Genomic DNA, 27,065 nt, shown 5'->3' on the forward strand with positions numbered 1-27,065 from the left:
AAACTTTGTCTATGCAGTAAACAACAAGTGAACACCGCATAAGGGTGTGATTCACAAAGTGAACGGAGGAAAAGCTGGCAACCCACCGCACCACCCATGAAAAACCTCTCGCGCGCAGAGTAAGGCGATGCAGCGATATGCGCAGCACCGCCTTACTCATGGTTGATGAGGCTACTCAAAGCCACGCAGGGTGGCTTTGCGTGGCTTCACCAATGTTTATGAGAGCACTGCATCACGCATGTGCCACTTTATGTGGTGCAAAAGTGACACAGGGCTCTCATAAATAAACCCCTAAGAGTTCAATCTATTATTTTTCTGCTTAAACACTGTGTTATTAATGATACATGGCAACTGAGTTCAAGATCATATTAAATATTTTGGGTTCAAAATGACAATAAAGTAAAAAAACAAAATAAAGCACATTATGTTATTTAAGAGTTATCAATATTTCTGCAAAACAACCTTGCTGCTTAACCCCCAGATGCATCAAGCATCCATTTTGCGATTCCTTATTAGCGAAAAATAAGGAATCGCTAATAAGGAATAACAAAATGGTGTGCAAGAAGAAATCACTTTAAAAATAGCGATTTCTTAAAAATCCTTAATTGCGATTCGCAAATTGCGAGTCGCAATTAAGGAATACCTCCCCATTCATTCCTATGGGCCTAGAGGCCCATAGGAATGAATGGGAAGAATTTTCAATATGCGAATCGCAATTAGCAACTCGCAAAATGAGAATGCGATTTTAAGGGTGCAGGGGTGTCCAAAGGACACCCTGTTGCACCCCTGAAATTGATCTGTGCACATATGTTGCACACACACATGCCCTTAGGGCATGTGTGTGCGCAATATGAAACTTTGAAAAATGCACTTTATGCATTTTTCAAAGTTTTTGCAAATTACCATGAAGTTGTACTTCATGGTAATTTCCGAGCCCTATTAGCGATATCGCTATTTTTTAAAACTTTAATGCATTGCATTTAAGGAATCTCAATTTGAGATTCCTTAAATGCAAGTAATCGCAATTTAGCGAATTTTCAATTTGCGATTTTTGCATTTGGGATGATGCACCCCAAATGCAAAAATACCGGTCGCAAAGGGGCAGATTCTGAGAATCTGCCCCTTTGCGAGCGGTTTTTAGCTTCATGCATCTGGGCCTATGTCCAGTAAGAGAGCATACACTATAGCAAAAATCATGTGGGAATAGATTTTTTATTTACCAAAGCTGTGATAGTAGGAAGGTCTCATCTTTTCTTTTGGTGCAATGGAGCAAACTATTTGTGCCCCGTCAAGGGTATCGCTGGGGTCCAACTTCCGTGGGGGAACTCGGATAATGTTGTAACTTGAGCCTAAGGAAAGAAATTGTTTTAGTTTAGCACAAAGAGCACAGACAGGTTGCAGGATGGCATAGCAAGTATGATATCTACAATCACATAAAAATCTGCAAGTACTCATCTCCGATGCAAGGCTGGTCAGAGCTCCAGACAAAATGGCTGTCAGGCGTGGTTCACTGGGTTAGTAATTAGACAGACTACTGGGCTGTTTTAAATAGGACCTCTAACAAACAAGTCACTCCCTCCACAAAAGTCCTTGACTCTCTGGTAGAAGTGAGTGAGCAGTCCAAGACAGAGGTTTGGCAGGTCTAGGTGGTGCACCACTATTACTGCATTGTCAAGAAAGTGTAAGTACTTGTGTACATGGTTGTGTGTTGTGTCGATCACATAGGAGATCCATAGTTTAAAAAAAACCACAATGAGCTAAAAAAATCGATTAACTTATTGTTTTATTTACCTACACGTTCTGTTAAGCCTCCTTGTTCGTGACACTCTTTTAGTGTAAGGGATAAGTAGGCAGGGCGTCATTAGTCCCTGAAGAAAGCCAAGCTACCCGTATGGGCAGTCAGTCTTTGGCTGAAACATGTAGGCGATAGAACGTTTTGGATGCAGAAACCATTATTATTTCTTTTAATTATGAAATATGCACTAGTTGAATAGAGAGATATCTGGGGGTTACCCGTAGTCATTTTTAACTGGAACCCGGCACCTGTCCAGAGAAATATTTGATCTCAAGCTCCCAGAATCTCCAGTTTGGTTGAGCCCACTCGGGTGGTATTCACCTACCGGAGTGAGAGGAGGCACCTAAGATGCAGGATTCTGGCAGGTGAGGTGTCTCCTCTAATATTGAACAGATATTGCTGTAGGATGTTGTGTTAGGTCCTAAATAGAGGACCCACCAATTTTCAGGCCTTCAAACGTTTTGGGGTGTGCGTTTGATTTTGTCCAGAGAGCGTGTGAAGGTCAATAGGTTTCTCTCATTCTTTCCTTGTGTGAAAGTGTGTGTTGCACAACACCTTTAATGATATATCATATATACATCAAATCCATGGAAAGCAGAATATAAAACATAATACATCATTTTAACACAAAATCAGTATAATGATTTGTTAATCTCACAATAAGAATGATAATCCTGACACCAAAGCACAAAATGTGCAGCGCCCAGGAATGTATCTGGAACAATTAGTAAATTGTGGCCATAGAGTTTGCGAAACTCGGAAGCCATGCAGAATGTAACCAACTCAATGCCGTATGGCGCAAGTAATAACATCACGTAATATTCTCAAATGGCCTATCAATAAAGGAGGATCATAAGTCAAAGGAAGGAGAACTCCTTAGTAATATTTAATTGTTGAGGTTCTCGATCCTAGAGGTTTACAAATATCTGTATAACTCAAAAGAAGGAAACCACATAGGCTGTGCATAATGCAGTGCCTGAGGTATCTTAGTAAAGAAAGGGGCATTGTCTCAAAGCTTGTGTGTTCGTACAACGGCACCAAGAAGATACACAAATTCCAGGGTGTCAATAAACCAAGTGCCTTACAAGCTCTAAAGCACACAGGATTCACAATTGAGGACGAAAGGTCAATTGATAAAGATGATGGCTAGCCTACTTGGTGCTGACCCACTGCACATAACAGGGAAAAAAGCATTTGCAATGCAATCGGTCTCGCATTTGCAAGTTAGAGCTATTGTATTTGTAAATGACAATGTCTTTTACCCAAGTCTCTTGGTTTGGATGTATGTTGTTTGGAGTGGAATTATGTGGGTTGAATTGGAATTTTTAGTTGTGGAATTGGGTGGTGTGTAGTGTATTTGTATAGTGGAATTGTGTGGCATTGTGAATAGATAGGGGTGAGAGCTGCACAGAATAGATAGGAAGATAGAGAGGGATAGGTAGTTTGTGCACAAAGTGGTGAATGAACTCCAGACAGAGGAATAGAAAGATTGTGTGAGAAAGAGAGAAAGAAGGGTAGGACAGGCCATAGAGACATAAACACTTAAGTTCAGGGACAATTGTCGGCGACAATCGATATCCTGCACATTGTGTGCTAAAGGTTTCCAGAGTCAGGCTTTGTCGTTGTGTAGTTAAATGGAAAATGATGCAATAGTATTTTTAAAGCGCGGCAGATGCTCAGAAGAGTGTCCCAGCACTGAGATCAACAACTTAGAGCTTGATAAAAGAAAAAGGAAAAAACATTCATGTGAACAGAATAACTGTTGTAAATTCATTCACAAGTATTTGTACACTGACTTTTCTGTGCAGAATCAATCTATTAAACAGCTTTTTGAAATTACATCGATACTACTCTTGAATAGAGTAGACAGGAAAAAGAAGATCCCAGAGCAGCCAATATATTTTAACACATGTGGTTCAGCCGAAACGAGTTTATTTGAACAAGGAATAATAGTTAAGACATACAGATGTGAGTGGTTTTTAAAGGATAATAGGGAGAGTAAGTATACCCCAGGTGAACAGACAAACCAAAACCGAATTTGAATACGAGTAGATAAGGTGCAAATGGGAACATACACAGTATATTGATTGATTTACTCCAAAAGACAGCTGTTCTTTTCATTCAATAAAATTAGAGACACATGGGTACCTGCATCAACGTTTCCGTTTGCGATTCCTAAATTGCGAAAATTAAGGAATCACAATTTAGAAATCGCAAACGGCAATGCATGAAAAAATTTCAACTTTTTTTGCGATTCCTTATTTTTCTTTAATTGCGATTCACAATTTGCGAATCGCAATTAAGGAGAAGCTTTCCATTGATTCCTATGGGCCAAAAGGCCCATAGGAATGAATGGGAAGGCATTCACATTTTGCGATTTTCAATTTGCGAATTCGCAAAATGTGAATGCAATTTTAAGGGTGCGGGGGGGTCCACAGAACCCCTCCCTGCACCCCTGAAATTTAACTTTAAATGCAATTTACACACACACATGCCCCAAGGACATGTGTGTGTGTAAACTAAAACTTTCAAATGTGTAACTTGTGCATGTTTGAAAGTTTTCGGTAAATTAGCATGAAGTTCAACTTCATGCTAATTTACCCCTTCCAATTTGCGAATTCGCAATTTAAAAAATTATCATGCATTGCATTTAAGAAATCTCAAATTGCGATTTCTTAAATGCAAATGCAATTTTAGAAATCACAACATGGTTGCGATTCCTAAAATTGCGAAAACCATGATGCATCTAAAATTTGAGAATTGCATTCGCAAACGGCAGAAAATTGCGATTCGCACCGTTTGCAAATGCAATTCTCAATGATGCATGTGGGCAACAGTAAATTAATCATTGTATCACAGTTCAAGGAAACAATCTGTCTTTGTACATTTGTGGATGGCGTTTCGACCCTTTGAATAATAATTAGCGTCTCATCAGGACTGAGATGCCTGGGGTCTGGGGAAGAAGGTGAAAAAGGGGTGTTTAATTTGAGGAATGTAGGCCCAGTCTGTGATGGAAGGGCCACTCAAGGTAGAAAAGGTGATGGATCACAGTGGAGCAATATCCTGTTTATGATTGGTTGGGGCAGCAATCCCCTAGGAAAGTGAAATAAATTAAATAGAGTCATGGCTACAATCTTAGTGAGAAATTAGCTTTTGTGTGGCCCAAGCTAGTATGAGGGCCAAGCATGGCTCACCTTAATTGGGGAGGACCATCTGTAATGGGGTCTCTTCCAAGGTGAAGGGATCTTGTATGCCAGAAGATAGCACAACAATTAGTTATCTGCAAAAATAAACCTAAAAAATAAACAAGGCAAATTGTAAGGGAAGTGGTTGAAAGGGAGATTTTCCTTTTGTTAATAGCACTTCCAATTTAGCAATTCTTACTGATTGTGCATTGAATACTGCCACGCAGACCGTCATGCGATTCTGTGTTATATCGGCTGAAAAGTCAGGAAGCTGGATCTTCATTGTCAAGAAGATAAGGACGAGGATGCCCCTCGTGTGGCGTCCTCGTTGTGGTGGGCATGGAAAGGGGCGGCGGGGCGTGTCGGTGGGCATGGCCCGCTACAGGAAGAATCCCTGCATTGTTTGTGAGGGAAAGGATTAATATACAGCGCGGTACGGGACGAGTACCTGACTGCTCGTAAAAAAACGAATCGTTTATCAAATATAGGCCAATGTAAAATTAGGAGGATAAGGATTCCCTACACAAATAGGAATGTAAATGAAGAATAAGGAAAAAATTAATAAAAAAGTCATCAAGTGATAATAGCCGAATCGCACCTCGGTTATTGCTACACTCGTCGGTGTACAAACCTCTCGGCTACCTGAGGGCTGCTAGATGAATGGCTGAAGAGGGAGTAGTCCTCTGTGTGGATACCATCGGGTGACAGGAGGGGGACCGTACTGTGATGGAGGCGTGATGCGGATTGCATCGAACTCAAAAGGAAGGGGAAATGATTCGAGTGGAGTGTGCAATATAATTTATACATATCTCTAAGAGAGCAATCTGTGGGTAAGGAATGACCCAAATGAACTGCATAGCCTACCGCAATATTTGGCGTATTTGAAAATAGAAAACATACAGGGCTAATAAATGATAGTGAGGAAAATGAAATTTTGCCTGACCAAGATGCCCCCTACGTATACCCTATGTTACATGTGTGTGCATGTCATCCATGCATATTTCCTTGTAGTGGCCTGAATCACTAGGCCTCTGCATTCATGTCCTGCATTAGAAATGCCAGTCATCAAAGTCTCCCAAACGTTAAGGTAGCATAAGGCCCATGTATTTGCATTTCATGACTCCTGACACACTGAAAGCCGCAAGAAGCCCAGCAAGAGGCCTGCCAAGACAGTATTATGAATAACAGTTATCTGTTGCTTTACAGAATCACATTACAGTCTGGTGAAGTAGGTACACAGAACCCATCTGCATAGATAGGGCCCAGCCATTCTGTCTCTATTTAAGTGAATCACAGTGCATGCATCCATAGAAGAGCTCACAGCCCTCATGCAATGAACGAATAATCAGATAATACATCCCCTGACTCTAGATATCAGTTGTACTAGATGTGCTGGTCGCCTTGACACAAGAGATCTCTCTACTAGGTTGAAAGTCAGCTTCCTCCCAGTTACACGTCAATTGCACGTCATGCTCAAAGTTGCACAATTAGGGCATAGTTCCAGCTAGCTATCCAAACTCCTCCTCTAAGTACCCACCCACCTATGACACCTACCTATCACCTACCTATGACTCATCAAAGTGTACACCCACATGTTCTTATCTCTTTCTTTCTCTGCTCTGCCTCGAGCGTTCCTTCCTACGTCCTATGTACAAGATAAAATGTATATAACCCATGTTCAGAAAATAATTGTTAGATGACCCTTCCTGAACCTCTGTGGTGATGGAATTGATTCTCCCTTTGACTCGAGTTATTGGAATAAAGCCCATTTAACTTGGACACCACGGATCCTGTCTCTCATTTGATGCATGATACTTTGTTAATGCCTAGAAATTCTGCCAGGGTAATACTTTATTTACCACATAATTTGGCGCCCGAATAGGCACATATCCCTTTCCTCACTCGCCGGAGTTGTGGGTCTAGTCTTTGCCCCCTTCTACAGCCGTGACGGACTTCAAAGTGCGCACGCCATCGGGATTTCCCGCTACTCCCTCAGGCCCAGGAGGAGGACGGACTGCGACCAGGCATCCATGCGAGGCGGTGAGGAACGCGGATCGTCTCAACCAGAGCCCAGCCCGTGAGAGAGCAAGGTCCGAGGTCTCCAGAGGTCCACCTGTTCCAAGGCGCAAGCGTAGTCAAGTCAAGTTTCCGAGGCCTTCAAGTTTCAAGTTCTGCTTTCCCGGTGAGTACCACTATGGGGAATGCATCAAGTTTCAAGACGGGCTCATTTTAAATGAGAACGGTCAAGACGGGTCCACGGTTAAACGTGGGCCCGGTAAAGACGTGTCTCATTTTTTGGGACCGGTATGGTTGTACTGTATTCCAGTGCACAAAGTTTATTGTTTTCAAGTACATGTTTTATTCCATGTATCAGGTTAGACTGTGTCTGTTTTAGTGTTATAATGTTTCTTGTATGAATGATTGTTGATTGTTTCAGTCTATTCTTGTGTATTTTGTTTTCATTGTATTGATTTCAAACATGCCACTGTTTTTAAAATTACGTCAGATAGGGATCAGGAAAGGTATACTAGAAGAGTCAGTTAACATCCCGCCAAGAGATACACCTGATCATGATATGTATAAAAGAAGTCAAGACCCTCTCAGAAAGACGCTATTGAGTTATGGCGCAAAGAGTCACATAGGAGAACAGAGAAAGAATTCAACAAAGTAGAGAGAAATAAACTAGCAGAGGAAAAAGCCAAAGAAAAAGAATCACGTCCTCTCAGAAGAGCTAGCTAGAGTTAGAGTTGGAGCTATAAGTTTACTGTGGAGTTCCTTGTAAATAGCGCCTTGTACATATGCCTTGTGAATAGCGTGTCATTTTTGTGACATGTTGAGTTTCTTGTAAATATGGCTTGTGAATAGCGCCATGTGGTTATGTTTTGTGCAGAGCTTGTTATCATTACGTTAGTCAGGAGAGAGCTGGATCTCTTTCAAGTGCTTAGAGAAAACGTTTTGAAGATGTGCGTACGTGTTATGTGATAACGTGGAGAGATGAGTTCATGACTTTCCCATGTACTGCAGTCATTGGGGAATGATTGTGCTTCAGCTGCCAAAGAGTTAATATCTTGTATTGAGAAGGCAGAATTTGTTTTAACATGCTGTTTAACAAAGTGTTGAGGGATTTTGGCGTTTTTGTGGTGTTTGTGGGGGCGTGTTTTTGAGCGGAAATTCGTACCCGTTCCAGTAGAGGGATTTGGTTGCTTTTTGGTGAGGATTTAGGGAATAGCTTGGACTACTGTGATTCCAAATTTGAAAAGGATCCGAGCTGTGGAAGTGGTGGAAAAGGCATGTTTTGTGTGGAGGTGCGATTTGCCATGTTATCCAATGGGCGTATTTCTGAAAATTGAGATAAAGGTTTCTTTGACTTTTCATTCTGGGTCTGCCTATGTGCTTTGTCAGCTTGCAGATTGAATGGTAAAAACTTGCATGGAGAGTAAAGAAGTGTATTTGTAAAGGGTTTGCCTTGGAACACTCGATTTTATTGTGTTTAACTCAGAGGTCGGTAGTTGTAAATAAACCAGTCTTATTGAGATAAGGGTTTTTACACGGAGAGTGCTTTAATGTTTTTCACGGTTGAGAAGAAAATATAGAATAGACCCATTAGAGAATGTGCTTTTAATTAGTGTACTGCAACCGTGTGTTTTTTTTTAAATAGGAATGTTTCTACAGAATATTTTTCCCAATGCAAGCTGCCCTTTAGAATAGCGTGTGACAGTTATCCCACTCACTCAGGAAAGTGGCTATTTGTAAATTAATGAACGTGGCCCTTTTTGATAGCTATAATACACTACCATCTTAATGCATTGCTATGTGTCCCCTACATTAGTTTAATTTGCATTTAGTTTCAAGGCTCACCTATGTACTTTGACAGGCTGCTGACAGAAAGGTATAATCTTGCACGGTAAAAGCAGTGTTCATTAAACAAGACTTGGAAAATAGGATTTATTATGACTGATTCAGAGGTCAGTTAGGCTGCAATGCTTACACAGATGGTTACAGATAAACATTTAGTGGAGACACTTCAATTGATGTATGCAGAGAACAGTCCCAACCCAACAGTCCATGATAATTCGTTTCTTTTTCTCAAATGCAAAATGCATAGCCTTGTGTGCAGAAGCACATTGTCCCATATTTGTGTGTTAATTTGCCTGCTTAACAAATGCCCATGTTTCAAATGTCTTGCCTTCTAGCTGAATTAGTTAGACAAAAGTGTTTATTAGAAAGTGGAGCTTTTAAGTAGCAGTACAGAATTATTTTAAAGTGCTAGCATGTCACTTAGTTACAGAAAATATGTCCTTATTAATTACTGATTTTAGAATGCTTTTTACCACGTTTTAAATTGGCTTCAGTGAAATTAGAGAATAATGGTTCTGGCCTGGGTACAGATATGTTTTGAATTACAGAGAATGTGTTTTTTGACCTTGAACACTGGCTTCCAGTATATGTTTATGTAAAGGGAGGGTTTTTCCCTCTTGCCGTGCCTGTCTTGTTATTATTGGCCATACTCCAATTCTTTTCCGCGGACGAGACCGAGCTCTGTCTTCAGTAACTTGGCAGCTGTTCTCAGCTCTCAGAGCCTCCGTGATGAGCCGCAGAGAAATGTTTATGTAAAGGGAGGGCTACTGCTCCGACTTACACTAGCTTCCTTCGAATGTGGAGGGAGGAGGCTTGCAGCTCACTCCTTACGAAACTTGGCAGACGCTTGGCTCTTTCAATGAGCTCAGCGTTGGCAGCGACCCAATTTTAGAGAAGCAGAGACGAGTGAGAGGCTTGTCTCCTATTTGTTATGCTTGACACTGAGCCAGTTCCTGGCTCTGAGGGGAGGGGTAGGTGAGCAAGGAGTGAGTTCGTAGCGAAGTTACCTCACTCGGCCCCTCTGACTTGTGTACAAAAAATTGTTCTTTCTTACAGTCAACACTAAAAGCTTCATTGACTTCAGATAAATGAATAGTTTTTCCCTCAGTAGTGTAAACAGAATAATTGGAAGGAGTTTCGCTCTTGCAATGAGTTCAGCATTTGGCAGTCATTCAATTTTAGATCACAGTGAAGCCGGCTTGGAGTTGATTCAAAACTCCGAGCGCGGACATCTTTCTAGAGGGAGGGGCTGCTTCTAATAGGAGTGAGGAGTAGCGAGGCTCCAAGTTTTCTGTCTATGCTAGAATAATTTGGATTTTATTCAAATACATTTAGAGAACATATTGTAGGTAGTATGGACATACTGTTCCCAAGATTTAGAGTAGGATTTTTTTGTAAACTATAGAGCTTTTTGGAAAGAGGTTTCCCCAAAATAGAAATTGTGCTTTTGAATTGAAAATTCATTTTTATTTATTTATTTATTTTTCTAGAAATTTATTTTTGCTAGATTGTTGACAGTGAGCCCTAGCATCTACAGTCAGACACTAAAGGAAAGGCTAGACAGTATTCACATGCCTGCCAACACAGGACTGATACAGTACGTAGACGACATCCTGGTTACAGCACGATCAGACAAAGAGTGCGAAACTGCATCACTGACGGTTCTACATTTTCTGACTGACAAGGGGCACAAGGCCCCAATGCAATTCTGTGAAAAGCAAGTGGTGTGCAAGGACACTTGCTTTCCAAGGAGGGTGGACAGCTAACACAAGAACCATACAGGTCATTACTAACCTTTCACAGCCCAAGACACAAAAGGAAGTACGTGCCTTTATTGGCCTCACTTCTTACTGAAGGCAATGGATTCCCCAGTATGCATATCTAGCCAACCACTCATACAGTTAACTACACAGGAGGCAGCCACTCTGACTGTACTCCCTAGGACACAAGAACACACCTTGGCATTTGAGGAATTAATAAGAGCATTATATCAAGCGCCATATTTTTTTTTATTTTTACATTTGACTGTAGCGAGACTGACAGGATATGAACTGACATTATTTCAGCCACACATAGAGATCAGACGTTGTAACATTCTGAATCCTGCAACACTTTTTTGCCCTCAAGTACAGTAAATGCACCACCACATGACTGTGTGGAAGTAATGAATATAGTGACAAGACCAAAACAAGACCTGATAGATATTGTACGCTCTATGTAGATGGATCATGCATGAGAACGAGTGCAGGAGAGTTAGTAGCAGCGTATGCCGTGACCACAGAAGTCATAGAGACACAGAAAATAGACACACTGTCTGCTCAAGCAGCAGAGCTCATTGCTCTGACACAAGCCTGCATAAGAGCTAAGCACTTGAAAGTGAACATTTATACAGACTCACAATATGCCTATGGCGTAGTTCATGATTTTGGGGTCCTGTGGCAAGAGAGAGGTTTTTTGACCTCCCATTGGACCATGATTCAGCACGGCCAACTTATTCAAGCCCTGTTGGAAGCCATACATTTATCTACAGCCATTTCTATCCTGAAGTGCAAAGCTCACACCAAAGTTACAGACACCATTTCCCAGAGTAATGACCTGGCAGACCGAACAGCTAAACTTACAGCCCAGACACCAACAGACACGACAAGGACAGAGGTACCGTTACTGACAAAAAAAAAGTATGACAGTCAGGGATCCCACTCAAGATGTACTCGACATACAGACACATGCCACTGCAGATGAGATAAAGAAATGGACTGAACAAGGAGGGGTCCACACTGACCAAGGTTGGATGACTAAGGGAAAAAGTACATGGTTTCTCCCAGATTCTATGGTACAAGTAATCATAAACACAGCTCATAGTCCAGCACACTTAGGAGAAGAAGGCAATGCTAGACAGTTTACAGAACATTTGGTTTAACAAGCACATGCGTGCAGCAGCGAAACAGAAAGTGCGAACATGTATGATCTGTGAACATGTATGATCTGTTGCCAGTTCAATCCAGGTAAAGGCATTCCGGTGGATCAAGGCGGATTTCATCCTCCTGACCACCCTTTTGAGGTTCTCCAGGCGGATTATATCCAAATGGACAGATGTAGAGGTTACAAATATGTCTTAGTAGTTGTGTGTGCACTATCTAGATGGACAGAAGCTTATCCAGTTCCAGATTATACTGCTGTGACAACAGCCAGGCAATTGGTGCGCGAGTTCTTCCCCAGATATTGCCCCATGTCATCTATTCAGATAACGGGCAGCCATTTTCTTCTGAATTAATGAAACAAGTGTCTCTTCTGTTAGGATATACTTGGAAATTCCATTGTGTAAGACACCCAGAAGCAGCAGGCCTTGATGAAAGACATAATCAGACAATTAAGACAAAAGTTGCTGAGATCTGTACAGAAAAAGGCGTGGATTGGATGGTGGCCTTGCCGGTTGCCCTCTTTTACATGCGTATGGTAGCTCATTCCAGAACAGGCCTATCTCCTTATGAAGTAGTTTTCGGTAGACCGTCAAATATGTGGGGTACGCCTATACCAAAAAAGATAACTGATGTTGACAGTAACATGCTGACAGATTACCTGGCTTCCTTGATGTCTGCACTACTCTCTTGTTGTTCACAGGTTGCTGCCGCCTTCCCTGACAACACCCAGGTCAAGGAACACGCCATTGTCCCCGAGAATTTTGTATGCATCCGGAATTTTGATCGTTCAAGTCCCCTTGAGCCACGTTGGAAGACGCCGAAGTTGGTGGAAGGACGTAAAGGCCGAACTCACCTTCATCACTACAAAAGATACTTTGGACTATTTGGAACTTTGGAACTTTTATAAAGAACACTGACCTTTGCTAGAAAAGACTCCACAGCAGGAGTACAGGTTTAAGTTGCGATCTAGTAAGTCAGACGTAGTTTAATTGTTTAAGCCCACCCGGTGGTGAATCGGTTAGACTTGATTTCTGACATGTATAAGATCACATATGAGAATAGCAAGAAGAGAGATAAGAAGGAAAAATACTGCAAGATATTACGCAGTAGATGTATAGTTACCTTGATCATTTTTTTTATTCTGTGCATTGTTATAATTGGTATCAGTTTATTGCTACATGTTTTCTTTCCCGTTTCCTCACATATACATTCTTCCAGTAACAGCACTGTAGAGCATACATTCAGTGACCTGCCACCTCATGAATTGTCATATCGACTAGCACTACATAACAATACTTTCATTCGAATGTTACATCGTTCTCACCAGACCAGCAATGCGACTGATTGCTGGGTATGTGGCCAACTGCCTCCTTATCAAGAAACGAAGGGAGTTCTGCCCTTCTACCCTTTACCGTTCTCACACAATGGTTCATGTGGAGCATGGTTTGCTCTAATGACCTCAATAGATAGAAGGTACATAGCTTATCCAGGTGGCTGGATATATGGAAACCTGAATAAAGTAATGAATGAAGCATGCTTTCCAGACAAAGACGGATTCTCCCAAAGGAAGGGAACCGATTTAGAGAATGAAGAGTACGAACAGGGAAATGCATCCGTTAATTTTATAATGTTAAATGTTCAGCCCAAGCAAAACACAGGTCCACCGTTTATATCAGTCCTGCCAGCTAAAGGTGATTTATGTATTAGTAAGAAAGGCTCAGTACTTATGGGACAGAGCGAGTGTAACACTGTAGTGGAGTTTAATGATAAAGGACTTTCTTCTTTCAAAACATCACGCCATACCTATTTCATTTGTGGTCAGACAGCCTATGTACATCTGCCCTTAGACTTGGGTGGGACTTGTTATATAGCATTCTTATTGCCACCCGTTTTTCTAGCCCCATCCAATTATCATAGAGATTCACGACTAGAACATGTTAGACAAAAGAGAGGGACAGATTCCGCAGGGATCGATCAGACTGAAACAACTTGGGAGCAATATACAGATTTCAACAAAGGATTCTTTTTCTTCATAGGTCCCGTCCAAAACAGTAAACTGATACGCAGGTTAACAAGGACTCTTGAAACAGTTGTAAATATAACTGCATCTGCCCTGGCGAACTTGACCCAGGAACAGTCTGCTATTAGACTTGTCGTTCTTCAAAACCGCCTCGTTCTAGACGTCATCTTGGCGGATAGGGGCGGAGCTTGTAGAGTCATCCGATCTAGTTGTTGCATTTTCATCCCAGATAATGCACCATCTGTGTACGAAGCAATAACAAGGCTCCACAAAATTGCTCATGCCATACATCAAGACCCAGGCACATGGACTTGGTCCAGTTGGTTCTGGGGTATAATATCAGCTTGGGGATGGAAGGTCATGTCCTTCCTAGGAATGGCCCTACTTATGGTATTTGATTGCTGTCTCTGTCTGCAGTGTGGCCCGTCGATTTGCGGCCTGTGTGCCACTGCCTGTGTTCCCCATCCACGTAAACAAAGAGTTAATGATGAACAAATGATTCTGTATGATGAACTATACGGTCTCATGAATATAGATGTATCCTGAAGGGTTACGTAGGGGACAAGGAGGGAATGAGGAAAATGAAATTTTGCCTGACCAAGATGCCCCCTACGTATACCCTATGTTACATTTGTGTGCATGTCATCCATGCATATTTCCTTGTAGTGGCCTGAATCACTAGGCCTCTGCATTCATGTCCTGCATTAGAAATGCCAGTCATCAAAGTCTCCCAAACGTTAAGGTAGCATAAGGCCCATGTATTTGCATTTCATGACTCCTGACACACTGAAAGCCGCAAGAAGCCCAGCAAGAGGCCTGCCAAGACAGTATTATGAATAACAGTTATCTGTTGCTTTACAGAATCACATTACAGTCTGGTGAAGTAGGTACACAGAACCCATCTGCATAGATAGGGCCCAGCCATTCTGTCTCTATTTAAGTGAATCACAGTGCATGCATCCATAGAAGAGCTCACAGCCCTCATGCAATGAACGAATAATCAGATAATACATCCCCTGACTCTAGATATCAGTTGTACTAGATGTGCTGGTCGCCTTGACACAAGAGATCTCTCTACTAGGTTGAAAGTCAGCTTCCTCCCAGTTACACGTCAATTGCACGTCATGCTCAAAGTTGCACAATTAGGGCATAGTTCCAGCTAGCTATCCAAACTCCTCCTCTAAGTACCCACCCACCTATGACACCTACCTATCACCTACCTATGACTCATCAAAGTGTACACCCACATGTTCTTATCTCTTTCTTTCTCTGCTCTGCCTCGAGCGTTCCTTCCTACGTCCTATGTACAAGATAAAATGTATATAACCCATGTTCAGAAAATAATTGTTAGATGACCCTTCCTGAACCTCTGTGGTGATGGAACTGATTCTCCCTTTGACTCGAGTTATTGGAATAAAGCCCATTTAACTTGGACACCACGGATCCTGTCTCTCATTTGATGCATGATACTTTGTTAATGCCTAGAAATTCTGCCAGGGTAATACTTTATTTACCACAATAGGCAAAAGCAATGCCACTAAGTAGATCTTACCATTATTATGCTAGTAAATGATAGCCCAAAGCATTGCTAGTAAGTAGATCTTACCAATATTATGCTACTGCCATACTACTGGCTGGATGTACATATTGCCATCTTGCATCAGTGGAAACATGGAGGAAACATAAAAAAGGGACAATGTCCACATTTACATCAAGTTTTAAGTTTTTAACAGAAAGAGCGAAGGGGGGCAGCACTTGAAATGGCAACACATTATTTCATTAATGTCACAAAATTATTCCATTCTTCAATTGAGTTCAAGCCTTTTCTGATTGCATCACAGGAGTCTATCCATTTACATCCAAGTCTTTCTAGTAGGTATTTCATATCTCCTCCTCTTGGTGGAAGAGTTGCTTGTTCCAGAACTTGCCATTTGATGTTGTCTGCCGTGTGATTCTTATCCAGTAAATGAGTCCCCATAGGTGCAGTGACTGCAGCGCATCAAATTCTGCTTCTATGTTGGAAATCCTTGCCCTGATTTGTTGAGTGGTCTGCCCAATATAAATTAACTCACAAGGACACCAAATACAATAAACAACATTAGTTAATGCACAACGGCGGGGGACTTCAAGGATCAGGCGTGCAGAGGCGTTCTGAATTCTTTGAAGTCTGCTGATGAGCTTGGACGGGGCTCCATCATAGAGGGCGTTGCCGTAGTCGAGTCTGCAGCTGATGAGGGCGTGGGTGATGGTTTTTCGCGTGTCTGTAGGGATCCATCTGTAGATTTTGCGGAGCATGCGGAGGGTGTAGAAGCAGGTTGAGGCGATTGCGTTGATTTGGTTGGCCATGGTGAGTTTCGAGTCGAGGATGACTCCCAGGTTGCGTACGTAGTTGGTTGGTGTAGGAGCGGCGCCCAGTGACGTGGGCCACCAGGAGTTGTCCCAGGCTGAGGGCTTGGGTCCAAGGATGAGAATCCCCGTCGTGTCCGTGTTCAGTTTGAGACAGCTTTCTTCCATCCAGTCGGCGACAGCCTGCATACCACTGTGGAGGTCGGCTTTGGCGGTGAGGGGGTCCTTGGTGAGGGAGAGGATCAGCTGGGTGTCGTCGGCGTAGGAGATAATGTTGAGGTCGTGATGTCTGGTGATGCGTGCGAGTGGTGCCATGTAGATGTTGAAGAGTGTCGGGCTGAGGAATGATCCTTGTGGGACGCCGCAGTTGGTCTTGGTGACTCCTGAGTGGAACAGTGGGAGGCGGACTCTTTGGGTTCTGTCGGAGAGGAAGGAGGTGAACCAGTCCAGGGCCTTGTCGCAGATCCCTGCGTCGTGGAGGCGTGTGCGTAGTGTGTGGTGGCATACTGTGTCGAAGGCGGCAGATAGGTCCAGGAGGATGAGGGCTGCTGTCTCGCCGTTGTCGAGTAGGACTCTGATGTCGTCTGTGGCGGCCATGAGGGCGGTCTCTGTGCTGTGGATCTTGCTCAAGCCTGACTGGGAGGGGTCGAGGATGTTGTTGTCTTCCAGGTAGCGGGTGAACTGGGTGTTGGTGATCTTCTCGATGACCTTGGCCGGGAACGGAAGCAGGGAGATGGGCCGGAAGTTCTTGAGGGTCGCTCGGGTCTGCCTTGGCTTTCTTCAGTTGGGCGTTGATCTCGGCGTGTTTCCAGCTCTCAGGGAAAGTCGCGGTCTCGAAGGAGAGGTTGATGATGTTACACAGGTGGAGTGCGATGGAGCTGTCGGCCTTTTTGACGATGTGGTGGGGGAGAGGGTCGGATGGGGCGCCTGAGTGGATGGTGTTCATGGTTTTGATGGTGTACTCGGTGGTCACGCTGGACTATGCGGTGAGGTGGTCGTGGTCGGTGGGGATCGGTGGTTGAGGCATGGTGGGGTTAGCGGGGTTCATCCGAGTATTGAAGCTGTCGTGGATGTCGGTGATCTTGCGGTGGAAGAAGGCGGCGAGGGCGTCGCAAAGGCCCTGTGATGGCGGGATGTCGTTGGTACAGGAACTGGGGTTTGAGAGTTCCTTCATGACGTTGAAGAGCTCCATGCTGTTGTGTGCGTTGTTGTCGAGTCGGTCCTTGAAGGAGGCCTTCTTGGTGGCCCTAATGAGGTGGTGGTGGCGTCTTTGAGGGCTGCGCAACTGTCGGGTGTTTTCTCATTGTGCCAGGTGTTTTCCAGTCTCCGACAGGTGCGCTTGGAGGCTAGGAGCTCTGGGGTGAACCAGCTGGCTCTCTGGCTGGCGTCGCTGTGGGTGTGTTGTCTCCTTGGGACTAGGGTGTTGGCGCACTCTTCCATCCAGAGTCTGAGGGTGCGGGCCCCTTCCTCGGGGTCGGTGGGGTTGGTCGGTGGGTTGAGTGCGAGGTGTGTTTGTAGTAGTTCCTTGGTGACTTAGCCCCAGCGATGTCGGGGGATCTGTAGGGTGCGGTGATGTGAGACGGGTTTCTGGAAGGTGAAGTGGACGCAGCGGTAGTCGGTCCAGGTGAGATCGGAAGTGTGGCTGAAGACAACATGGGGGCTGGAGGAGAAGAAGGCATCGAGTGTCAGTGGTCCCAGAAGTCTTCCCTGTGACTTGTAAGGTAATCCTGCAGAGACGACAGGAGCCACCACCACGGTACCCACCTGACCACCCAAACTGGCTAACACAGGTTAGGGACGTTGATGGGCACGGGGAAGGCAGCCAAATATATACACTGGGATGAGCTGGGCGGCTTGAGACTGAGGCGTCCTCTGTTTGAGTACCACCATGCACACGACCACTGTATAGGGAAACAAGAGCCTCCTATTACTACAGAACACTAGCATTCAGTCAAAGTCTCTTGTTAGTTTACATATACCTCCTTGCCCAGTACCTGTAGTGGAAGTCCAGGAGACCATCAGCATAACGTTCCCCGCGTGGTGAAAGAAAAATCAGCAAAGCGCCAATGGCGCGGAAAGGTAAGAAAAAGCTGCGCTCCGGCGCGTTCGCGGTGTGCCCATAAACCAAAATCAGCAAGGAGGTATAAAGTAAAACCAGAGCTCCAGCGTGTTAGCTCTGTCCCCCCTAAACAAAATCAGCAAAGCGCCAATGGTGCGGAAAGGTAAGAAAAGCTGCGCTCCTGCGCGTGCGCGGTGTGCCCATAAACCAAAATCAGCAAAGAGGTATAAAGTAAAACCAGCGCTCCAGCGCGTTAGCTCTGACCCCCCTAAACAAAATCAGCAAGGTAAATAACGGAATGCAAGCGCTCCTGCGCGTTGGCAATGTTCCCCAAACAAAATCATCAAGGTAAATAACGGAATGCAAGCGCTCCTGCGCGTTGGCAATGTCCCCCAACCAAAATCATCAAAGCACATACAGCGCGGGTAAACAAATCAAAGTGGCCCCTGAGAAGAGCATGGGGCGAAGTGCATTGCTGCAGGACGAAACTATACTAAGCTTACCCGACAGCGTGGGTAAAAGCAGGCAGGTCCAGGACAGGCACAAAGGCTCCGGAGCTCCAACGCCGAGGGATCAGAATCCAAAGCGCCGAGCGGGCGGAAACCACGGGTCTTAAGTGGTTTCCCCCGGAAGCGCTTCTTTGATGCCGGCCGCCGCGAAGAACAGCTAGACCGCTGACATCGTGACCCGGAAGTGCTGGGAGCGTGTATCGCCCAACGATGGTGTAGTGTCTACTCTGCATGGACGCCCGACCGCTGCCTGCAGGTAGGATTCCCCAGAACATGACATCGAGCGTGTGGCCGGCGATGTGAGTGGGTGTCGTGACGATCTGCGTCAGTCCGAGGGTGGTGAGGTTGTCGATCAGGGAGGAGGAGTTGCTGTCGTTGTTGTTATCCAGGTGGTAGTTCAGGTCCCCAAGGAAGATGTAGTCGGTGGAGGTCAGTGCGTGCGTGCTGATGAAGTCGGCGATGGAGTTGCAGAATTGAGGGCGGGGTCCTGGTGGTCTGTAGACGAGGGTGCCTCTTAGGGTGGTCTTGGGGTCCGTGTGGATCTGAAAGTGCATGTGTTCGGCAGTGTTGAGGGGGTCGGAGGTGTTCGTAGAGACCCTGATGGTGTTCTTGTGGATGATGGCGATTCCTCCGCCGACTCCGTTGGTGCGGTCCCTGCGGGTGATCTTGTATCCGTTGGGGATGTCCGGGGCGGAGGCTCCGTTCATTCAGGTCTCGGTCAGGAAGGCGATGTCTGGTGATGTAGAGTCGAGCAGGTCCCAGAGCTCGACGTCGTGTTTGCATGCGGAGCGGGTGTTGAGCAGGATGCATCGGATCTGGTTGGATTCATCGTGGCGGGCGTCTCGTCGTTTATGATGCAGGAGAAGCTGCAGTTCCGGCAGGTGAAGGGGCCGTGGGTGCGCTTGGGGGCGGCCTTGTGGCAGCTGAGTGGTCGTCCATGGTTGAGTGCGGTGAGGGTGTTGGCGTCGTACCGGATGTGGGCTTTGTGGATGGTGCGTGGTCCAGGGGTCGTGGCGCTGGGCGCGGTAGAGGCGCGGACGGGCGGAGGCGGGCTTGCCTTAGGCGGCTGCGCGGCCTCGCAGCGGCCGGCATTAAAGGGAAGGAGGGGAGGGAGGCTCAGCTGGGAGGCAGGGGAAGCAGGGAGGGCGACTAATGAGGAGCGGGGGGCGGGCCGAAGGGGAGGCAGCGGCGAGAGATCTAGGAGGAGCGCGGGGTCAAGGGGGAGGGGGACTGGGGCCACGGGCAAGCAGGCAAACGGGCAGGCAGGTAGACGGGCAAGCAGGAGAACGGGCGGCAAAACAGGACCGGATCACAGGAGCCGCAGGCAGGCAGCAGGCAGGTCAGGAGATACCAGGTAGTGGCATACAGCGGCGCAGCTGTAGCGGGGAGGGGAGGGACCTACCGGAGGGTCAAGGGTCGCTTTCCTCACCTTGCAGCAGCCGCCTTAAATGAGGAATGGGGAAGGGGGCTCAGCTGGGAGGCGGGGAAGCAGGGAGGGTGACGAATGAGGAGCGTGGGGCGGGGCCGCAGGGGAGGCAGCGGCGGGAGATCTAGGAGGAGCGCAGGGTCAAGGGGCAGGGGGGCTGGGGCCACGGGCAAGCAGGGAAACGGGCAGGCAGGTAGACAGGCAAGCAGGAGAACGGGCGGCGAAACAGGACCGGATCACAGGAGCCGCAGGCAGGCAGCAGGCAGGTCAGGAGACATTAGGTAGTGGCACACAGCGGCGGAGCTGCAGCTGGGAGGGGAGCGACCTACCGGAGGTTTGTGGATTTATGGGAGAATAGGGTGGGAAGTGATTTAATTATAGTGAATTAAATATTAAGTTTCAGGAATTATTAATTAATTTTGATTTAATTTTGCCTTTTAGTTTGGTAGCGGGTTGTGGATTTATAGGGGAATAGAGTGAGAAGTAATTTAATTGTAATTAAGTAAATATTTATTTGTATTTATTGGTATTGATAATGAATTTATTGTTAATTATTAATTGGTAATACATTTTTATTAGTTGGTAATTAATTTTTATTAATTGATTAATTGATAATTATGTTAATTGTATTAATTTAACATTAGGCACGGGTTGTGGGTTTACAGGGGAATAGAATGGGAAGTAATTTAATTGTAATTAAGTAATTATTGAAATTATTTTTGTGTATTGATTATTAATCTATTGTTAATTATAATTGGAAATTTTTGGTATTGAAAATTATTTTGTTGTTAATTAATTAATAATAGGTAATTAATTTTCTTTAAATAATATGTATTGGTATTTATAGTTAATTAATTATTAAATATTTTGTAATTGGTAATTATTTTAATTAATTTTTTATTGGTATTGATAATTAATTTATTCTTATTTAAATATTAAATCATTACTTTCCCTACTGTTGCACTCACTGGAGTGAGAATAGTAATTTGTACGCCTATGCTATCCAACACTTTCCCTACTGTTGCACTCACTGGAGTGGGAATAGTAATTTTTACCCTCCCGCTATCCAACGCTTTCCCTACTGTTGCACTCACTGGAGTGGGAATAGTAAGTTTTACCCTCCCCCTATCCAACGCTTTCCCTACTGTTGCACTCTCTGGAGTGGGAATAGTAATTTTTACCTCTACGCTATCCAACGCTTTCCCTACTGTTGTACTCACTGGAGTGGGAATAGTAATTCTACATTTCCGCTATCCAATGCTTTCCTTACTGTTGCACTCACTGGAGTGGGAATAGTAATTTTTACCCTCCCGCTTTCCAATGCATTCTCTACTGTTGCACTCTCTGGAGTGGGAATAGTAATTTTTACCCCTACGCGATCCAACGCTTTCCCTACTGTTGCACTTTCTGTTGTGGGAATAGTCATTTTTACCCTCCTGCTATCCAATGCTTTCCCTACTGTTGCACTCTCTGGAGTGGGAATAGTAATTTTTATCCCTACGCTATCCAACGCTTTCCCTATTGTTGCACTCTCTGGAGGTGGAATAATAATTTTTACCCCTTCCGCTATCCAATGCTTCCCCTTCTGTTGCACTCTCTGGAGTGGGAATAGTAATTTTTACCCCTAGGCTATTTAACACTTTCCCTATTGTTGCACTCTCTGGAGTGGGAGTAGTCATTTTTACCCCTTCCGCTATCCAACGCTTTCCCTACTGTTGCACTCTCTGGAGTGGGAATAGTAATTTTTCCCCCTACGCTATTCAACGCTTTCCCTACTGTTGCAGTCTCTGTAGTGGGAATAGTAATTTTTACCCTCCCGCTATCCAACGCTTTCCCTACTGTTGCACTCTCTGAAGTGGGAATAGTCATTTTACCCCTCCCGCTATCCAACGCTTTCCCTACTGTTTCACTTACTGGATTGGGAATACTAATTTTACCCTTCCGCTATCCAACGCTTTCCCTACTGTTGCACTCACTGGAGTGGGAATAGTAATTTTTACCCTCCCGCTATCCAACCCTTCCCCTACTGTTGCACTCTCAGAAGTCGGAATAGTAATTTTTACCCCTACGCTATCCAACGCTTTCCCTACTGTTGCACTCACTGGAGTGGGAATAGTAGTATTTACCCCTATGGTATCCAACGCTTTCCCTACTGTTGCACTCTCAGGAGTCGGAATAGTAATTTTTACCCCTACGGTATCCAACGCTTTCCCTACTGTTGCACTCTCTGAAGTGGGAATAGTCATTTTACCCCTCCCGCTATCCAACGCTTTCCCTACTGTTTCACTTACTGGATTGGGAATAGTAATTTTACCCTTCCGCTATCCAACGCTTTCCCTACTGTTGCACTCACTGGAGTGGGAATAGTAATTTTTACCCTCCCGCTATCCAACCCTTCCCCTACTGTTGCACTCTCAGAAGTCGGAATAGTAATTTTTACCCCTACGCTATCCAACGCTTTCCCTACTGTTGCACTCACTGGAGTGGGAATAGTAGTATTTACCCCTATGGTATCCAACGCTTTCCCTACTGTTGCACTCTCAGGAGTCGGAATAGTAATTTTTACCCCTACGGTATCCAACGCTTTCCCTACTGTTGCACTCACTGGAGTGGGAATAGTAATTTTTACCCTCGCGCTATCCAACGCATTCTTTACTATTACACTCACTGGAGTGGGAATAGTAAATTTTACCCTCCCGCTATCCTACGCTAAAAATATTGAATTTTTTTAAATTAATATTAAGTTAATATATATATGTATTAAAAAAAAAATGCATGTTTCTTTTTTTTTAAACTTACGTTATTAATTTATTAATTGTAAGGTCATTAAAGTATTTTTAAGTATGTTTTAGGTACTTATATTTATTATTTCATTAATTTTACATTTCTTTGAAGACATTTAAGAAATTTGATATTTTTACAAACTATTGGCCCGATGTATGTGGCAAATACCGGTCGGTAACGGCCGAATTCGGCCGTTTCCGACCGGTATTTGGCATCTTGAGATGTAGGGGGCCAGATTTTACAGATTCTGTAAATTTACCGAATCGGTAAATTTACAGAATCTGTAAAATACCGAATCGGTATTTTTACCGATTTGGTACCTTCCAGATGTAGGTGGGACTCTTCAGAGTCCCTAAGGCCTTACAGAATCTGTATTTTACCACCCAATCCAATTGGGTGGTAAAATACCGATTCCAGGTGTGCATGCACATGTGTGCATGCACACCTAGCCATGTGACAGACAGACATGCCCTTAGGGCATGTCTGTGTGCCACATGGCAAACATGCCCGTCTTTGGGGTGCTAGAGGGTGTCAAAGTGACACCCCCTGCACCCTTGCTAAAATCGGTATTTACCGATTCTGTAATTACAGAATCGGTATTGGCCATTGATTCCTATGGGCTTCAAGGCCCATAGGAATCAATGGGCAATACCGATTCGGTATTTACAGATTCGGTAAATACCGAATCTTAAAGATTCGGTATTTACAGATTCTGTAATACCTACATCTCCCCCCTTAATATTTACCGACTCTTAAACACCAAATCGGTAAAATTCGGTATTTAAGAGTCGGTAAATATGAATTACCTACATCTGGCCCTATATTATTTACAAAGATATTTTGGATTCAATATTTTTCTACTTACCTGTTTGTAGGTAGGAATTTGATATTCTGGCATTCTATATTTTGTCCACGATATTTTGGCAGGTCGATATTTTGCTCCTCGATATTCTGTCAGTGATTCACCCTCGAGCCCTTAAGGACGGCCTTCCTATTGTACAGTTCCTGAGGTTGCACAGAAACTGCACTCTCAAGGAAGATTTTTTTAGAGAAGGCACTATCCTTAGTCGCAAACTGAGTGAGAGAGGTTACCACAAACGTCTTGTGAGAAACTCTATGAAAAGAGCTTGGTATAGCCCGAGGGAAGATATTCTGCAAACCAAACAGAAACCTGAAATGGGTAAAATCATTGAGAAACATTGGTCAATACTTTCGACCGTGGACACTTTTAAGGAACTTCTGCTTTTCTCTTACAGAAAGCGAAGGAACATCAAACAAACCCTGGTGCATGCCAACACACATAAGATCAAACAGAACAACACCATAGTCTTGGCATGGGGCCTTGAGCCTATTAGAGGCCACTACAAATGTGGTGGGTGCACTTCATATAAATTCACCACAAACACAAAACATTCACACATGATGTCCATATTATGTTGCGACAAAATACGAATTGTGCATCAACTAATGTTATTTATTGTATTTGGTGTCCTTGTAGGTTAATTTATATTGGGCCGACCACTCAACAAATCAGGGCAAGGATTTTCCAGCATAGAAGCAGAATTCGATGCGCTGTGGGCACTGCACCTAGAAGGACTCAATTCCTGGATCAGCATCAGAAGGCAGACAACATCAAATGGGAAGTTCTGGACTAAGCGACTCTTCCACCAAGAGGAGGAGATATGAAATACCTACTACAAAGACTTATATGTAAATGGATAGACTCCTGTGATGCAATTGGAAAAGCCTTGAACTCAATAGAAGAATGGCATAATTTTGGGACACTAATGAAATAATGTGTTGCCATTTCAAGTGCTGCCCCCCTTCGCTCTTTCAATCAAAAACGTAAAACTTGACATAAATGTGACATTGTCCCTTGTTGTATGCTTTCTCCTTGTTTCCACTCATGGAAGATGACAACATGTACATATGGCCACTAGTTTGTTAGTGGCCCAATAATGGTAAGATCTACCTACTGGCATTGCTTTTGGCTATCATTAATAGCCCTGAATGTTTTCCATTCTTCAAATACGCCAAATATTACAGTGGGCTATGCAGTGCGTTTTGGCCATTCCTTATCCATAGATTGCCCTCTTAGAGATATGTATAAACTATATTGGATATTCTACTCAAATAATTTCCCCTTCCATTTGATCTAGAGGCAATCGACATCACTCCCCCGTCACAGTAGAGTCCGCCACCTGGCTCCATATGATATCCACACAGAGGACTACTCCTTCTTCAGCCATTCATCTAGCTGCTCTCAGATAACTGAGAGGTTTGTACACCAACAAGTGCAGCAATAACCGAGGTTCAATTCCACTATCCTCACTTGATGACTTTTCTATTTATTATTATCTTCCTTATAGTTTATTTACCTTCCTATCTGTGGATCAAGACCTTATTTTCCTAATTTCACATTAGACTGTATTTGATATGCAAATAGTTTTTTACGAGCAGTCGGGTACCGGTCCCGTACCACACTGTATACTAATCCTTTCCCTCAGGAGCAATGCTCAGATTCTTCAAGTAGCAGGCCGCCTCCCCTTTCTGCACCCATGACCACGAGGACACTACGCGAGCGGCATCCTCACCTTTATCTTCTTGAGAATGAAGCTCTGGTTTCACGACTTTTCAGGCGACTTCACACACAACCGCGCGACGGTCTGAATGGAAGCATTCACTGAACAATCAGTTAGAATTGCTGAAATGGAAGTGCTATTAACAAAAGGAAAATATCCCTTTCAATCACTTCCCTTACAATTCACCTTTTCTTTTATTTCTAAGGTTTATTTTTGCCGATAGCTAATTGATGCGCTATCTTCAGGCAGGCATAAAAGATCCCTTCACCTTGGAATAGAGCCCATTACAGATGGTCCTCCCAATTGAGGTGAGCCATGCTTGGCACTCATAATAGTTTGGGTCACACACAACCTATTTTCTCACCAAGTTTGTAGCCATGCCTCTATTTAATGTATTTCACTTTCCTAGGGGACTGCTGCCCAAACCAATCATAAGCAGGCTATTCCTCTAATGAGATCCATCACTGTTATTACTTTGAGTGGCCCTTCCTTCCCAGACTGAGCCTCCACTTCCTCAGCCAGTATGTAATCCTAACTCCAATCGTCATACATTCCTCAAATTAACCACCCCTTTTTCACCTTCTTCCCCAGACCCCAGGCATCTCAGTCCTGATGAGACCCTAATTATTATTCAAAGTGTCGAAACATTGTCAACACATGTACAAAGACAGATTGTTTCTTTAAACATTGATACAATGATTCATTTTCTGTGTCTCAAATTTTAAAGAATGAAATGAATTGCTGTCTTTTGTTGTAAAGCAACCAATATACTGTGTATGTTCATATTGCACCTTACCTTCTCGTCTTCAAATTCGGTTTTGGTTTGTCTTTTCACTTGGGGTTTACTCACTCTCCCTATTTTGCTCAAGAAACACTCACATCTGTATGTCTAAACTGTTATTCATTATTCAAATAAACTCAGTTCGGCTGAACCGCAGTTGTTTAAAAATACTGGCTGCTCTGAAATCTTCTTTTTTCTGTTTTCTCTATTTAAGAGTATTATTGATGTAATTTCAAAAAGCTGTTTAATAGATTGATTTCCCACAGAAAAAGTCTGTGAACAAATACTTGTTTCGAAAAGTGAGTTCCATGTGAACACTTGGTAATGTTGCCTTGATTCCCCTGTTTGCATGGACATACAGGGTGCTCTTGTTCTTAAGTAAATGTAAATACATTAACGCAGGTCACACAGGGAATTACTTTGAGGTCTAACTACAGGTATCAACGAATGCCTGTGTTGGTGGATATAAACTGTAACATTTCACATATTAGACATTTGCATTCACATAACGCGTCACCTTAAGCACTAATTAACAATCGTAGGGACCTTATCAGAAGGTGTAAAAGAAGAAAAAGCACTGGCAAAACTAATAGGTCTCAATGGGTGTTGTCACAATGTCTTTTAGCCATGTTGTTTAGTAGCATGGATGCTGTTCAGCATGGCTGAAAGTCCTTGAAAAACCGCGATGACGTGGCCAGCATAATATGATTTAAAAAGTACTGTGTGAGAAGTTCTAGAAACGCTATGTAAACAGGAGCAAACCGAACCGAATTGGTTGTACATGGTGTGTCCGCTTAAA

At 43.9% G+C, this 27,065-nt stretch overlaps 1 protein-coding gene across 1 annotated transcript in view; it reads right to left on the reverse strand.

Annotated features, from left to right (window-relative positions):
- BCO2 (beta-carotene oxygenase 2) overlaps window positions 1-27,065 on the reverse strand; it is a 611,133-nt gene that overhangs the window by 192,307 nt on the left and 391,761 nt on the right. The window contains exon 6 of the mRNA XM_078683947.1: window positions 1,221-1,349. Coding sequence (XP_078540073.1) covers window positions 1,221-1,349 — 129 coding nt within the window. The remainder of the gene's footprint in view (window positions 1-1,220; window positions 1,350-27,065) is intronic.

Source organism: Lissotriton helveticus, chromosome 3_1 (genome assembly GCF_964261635.1).
Source record: "Lissotriton helveticus chromosome 3_1, aLisHel1.1, whole genome shotgun sequence".
In the NCBI taxonomy this organism is placed as follows: Eukaryota; Metazoa; Chordata; class Amphibia; order Caudata; family Salamandridae; genus Lissotriton; species Lissotriton helveticus.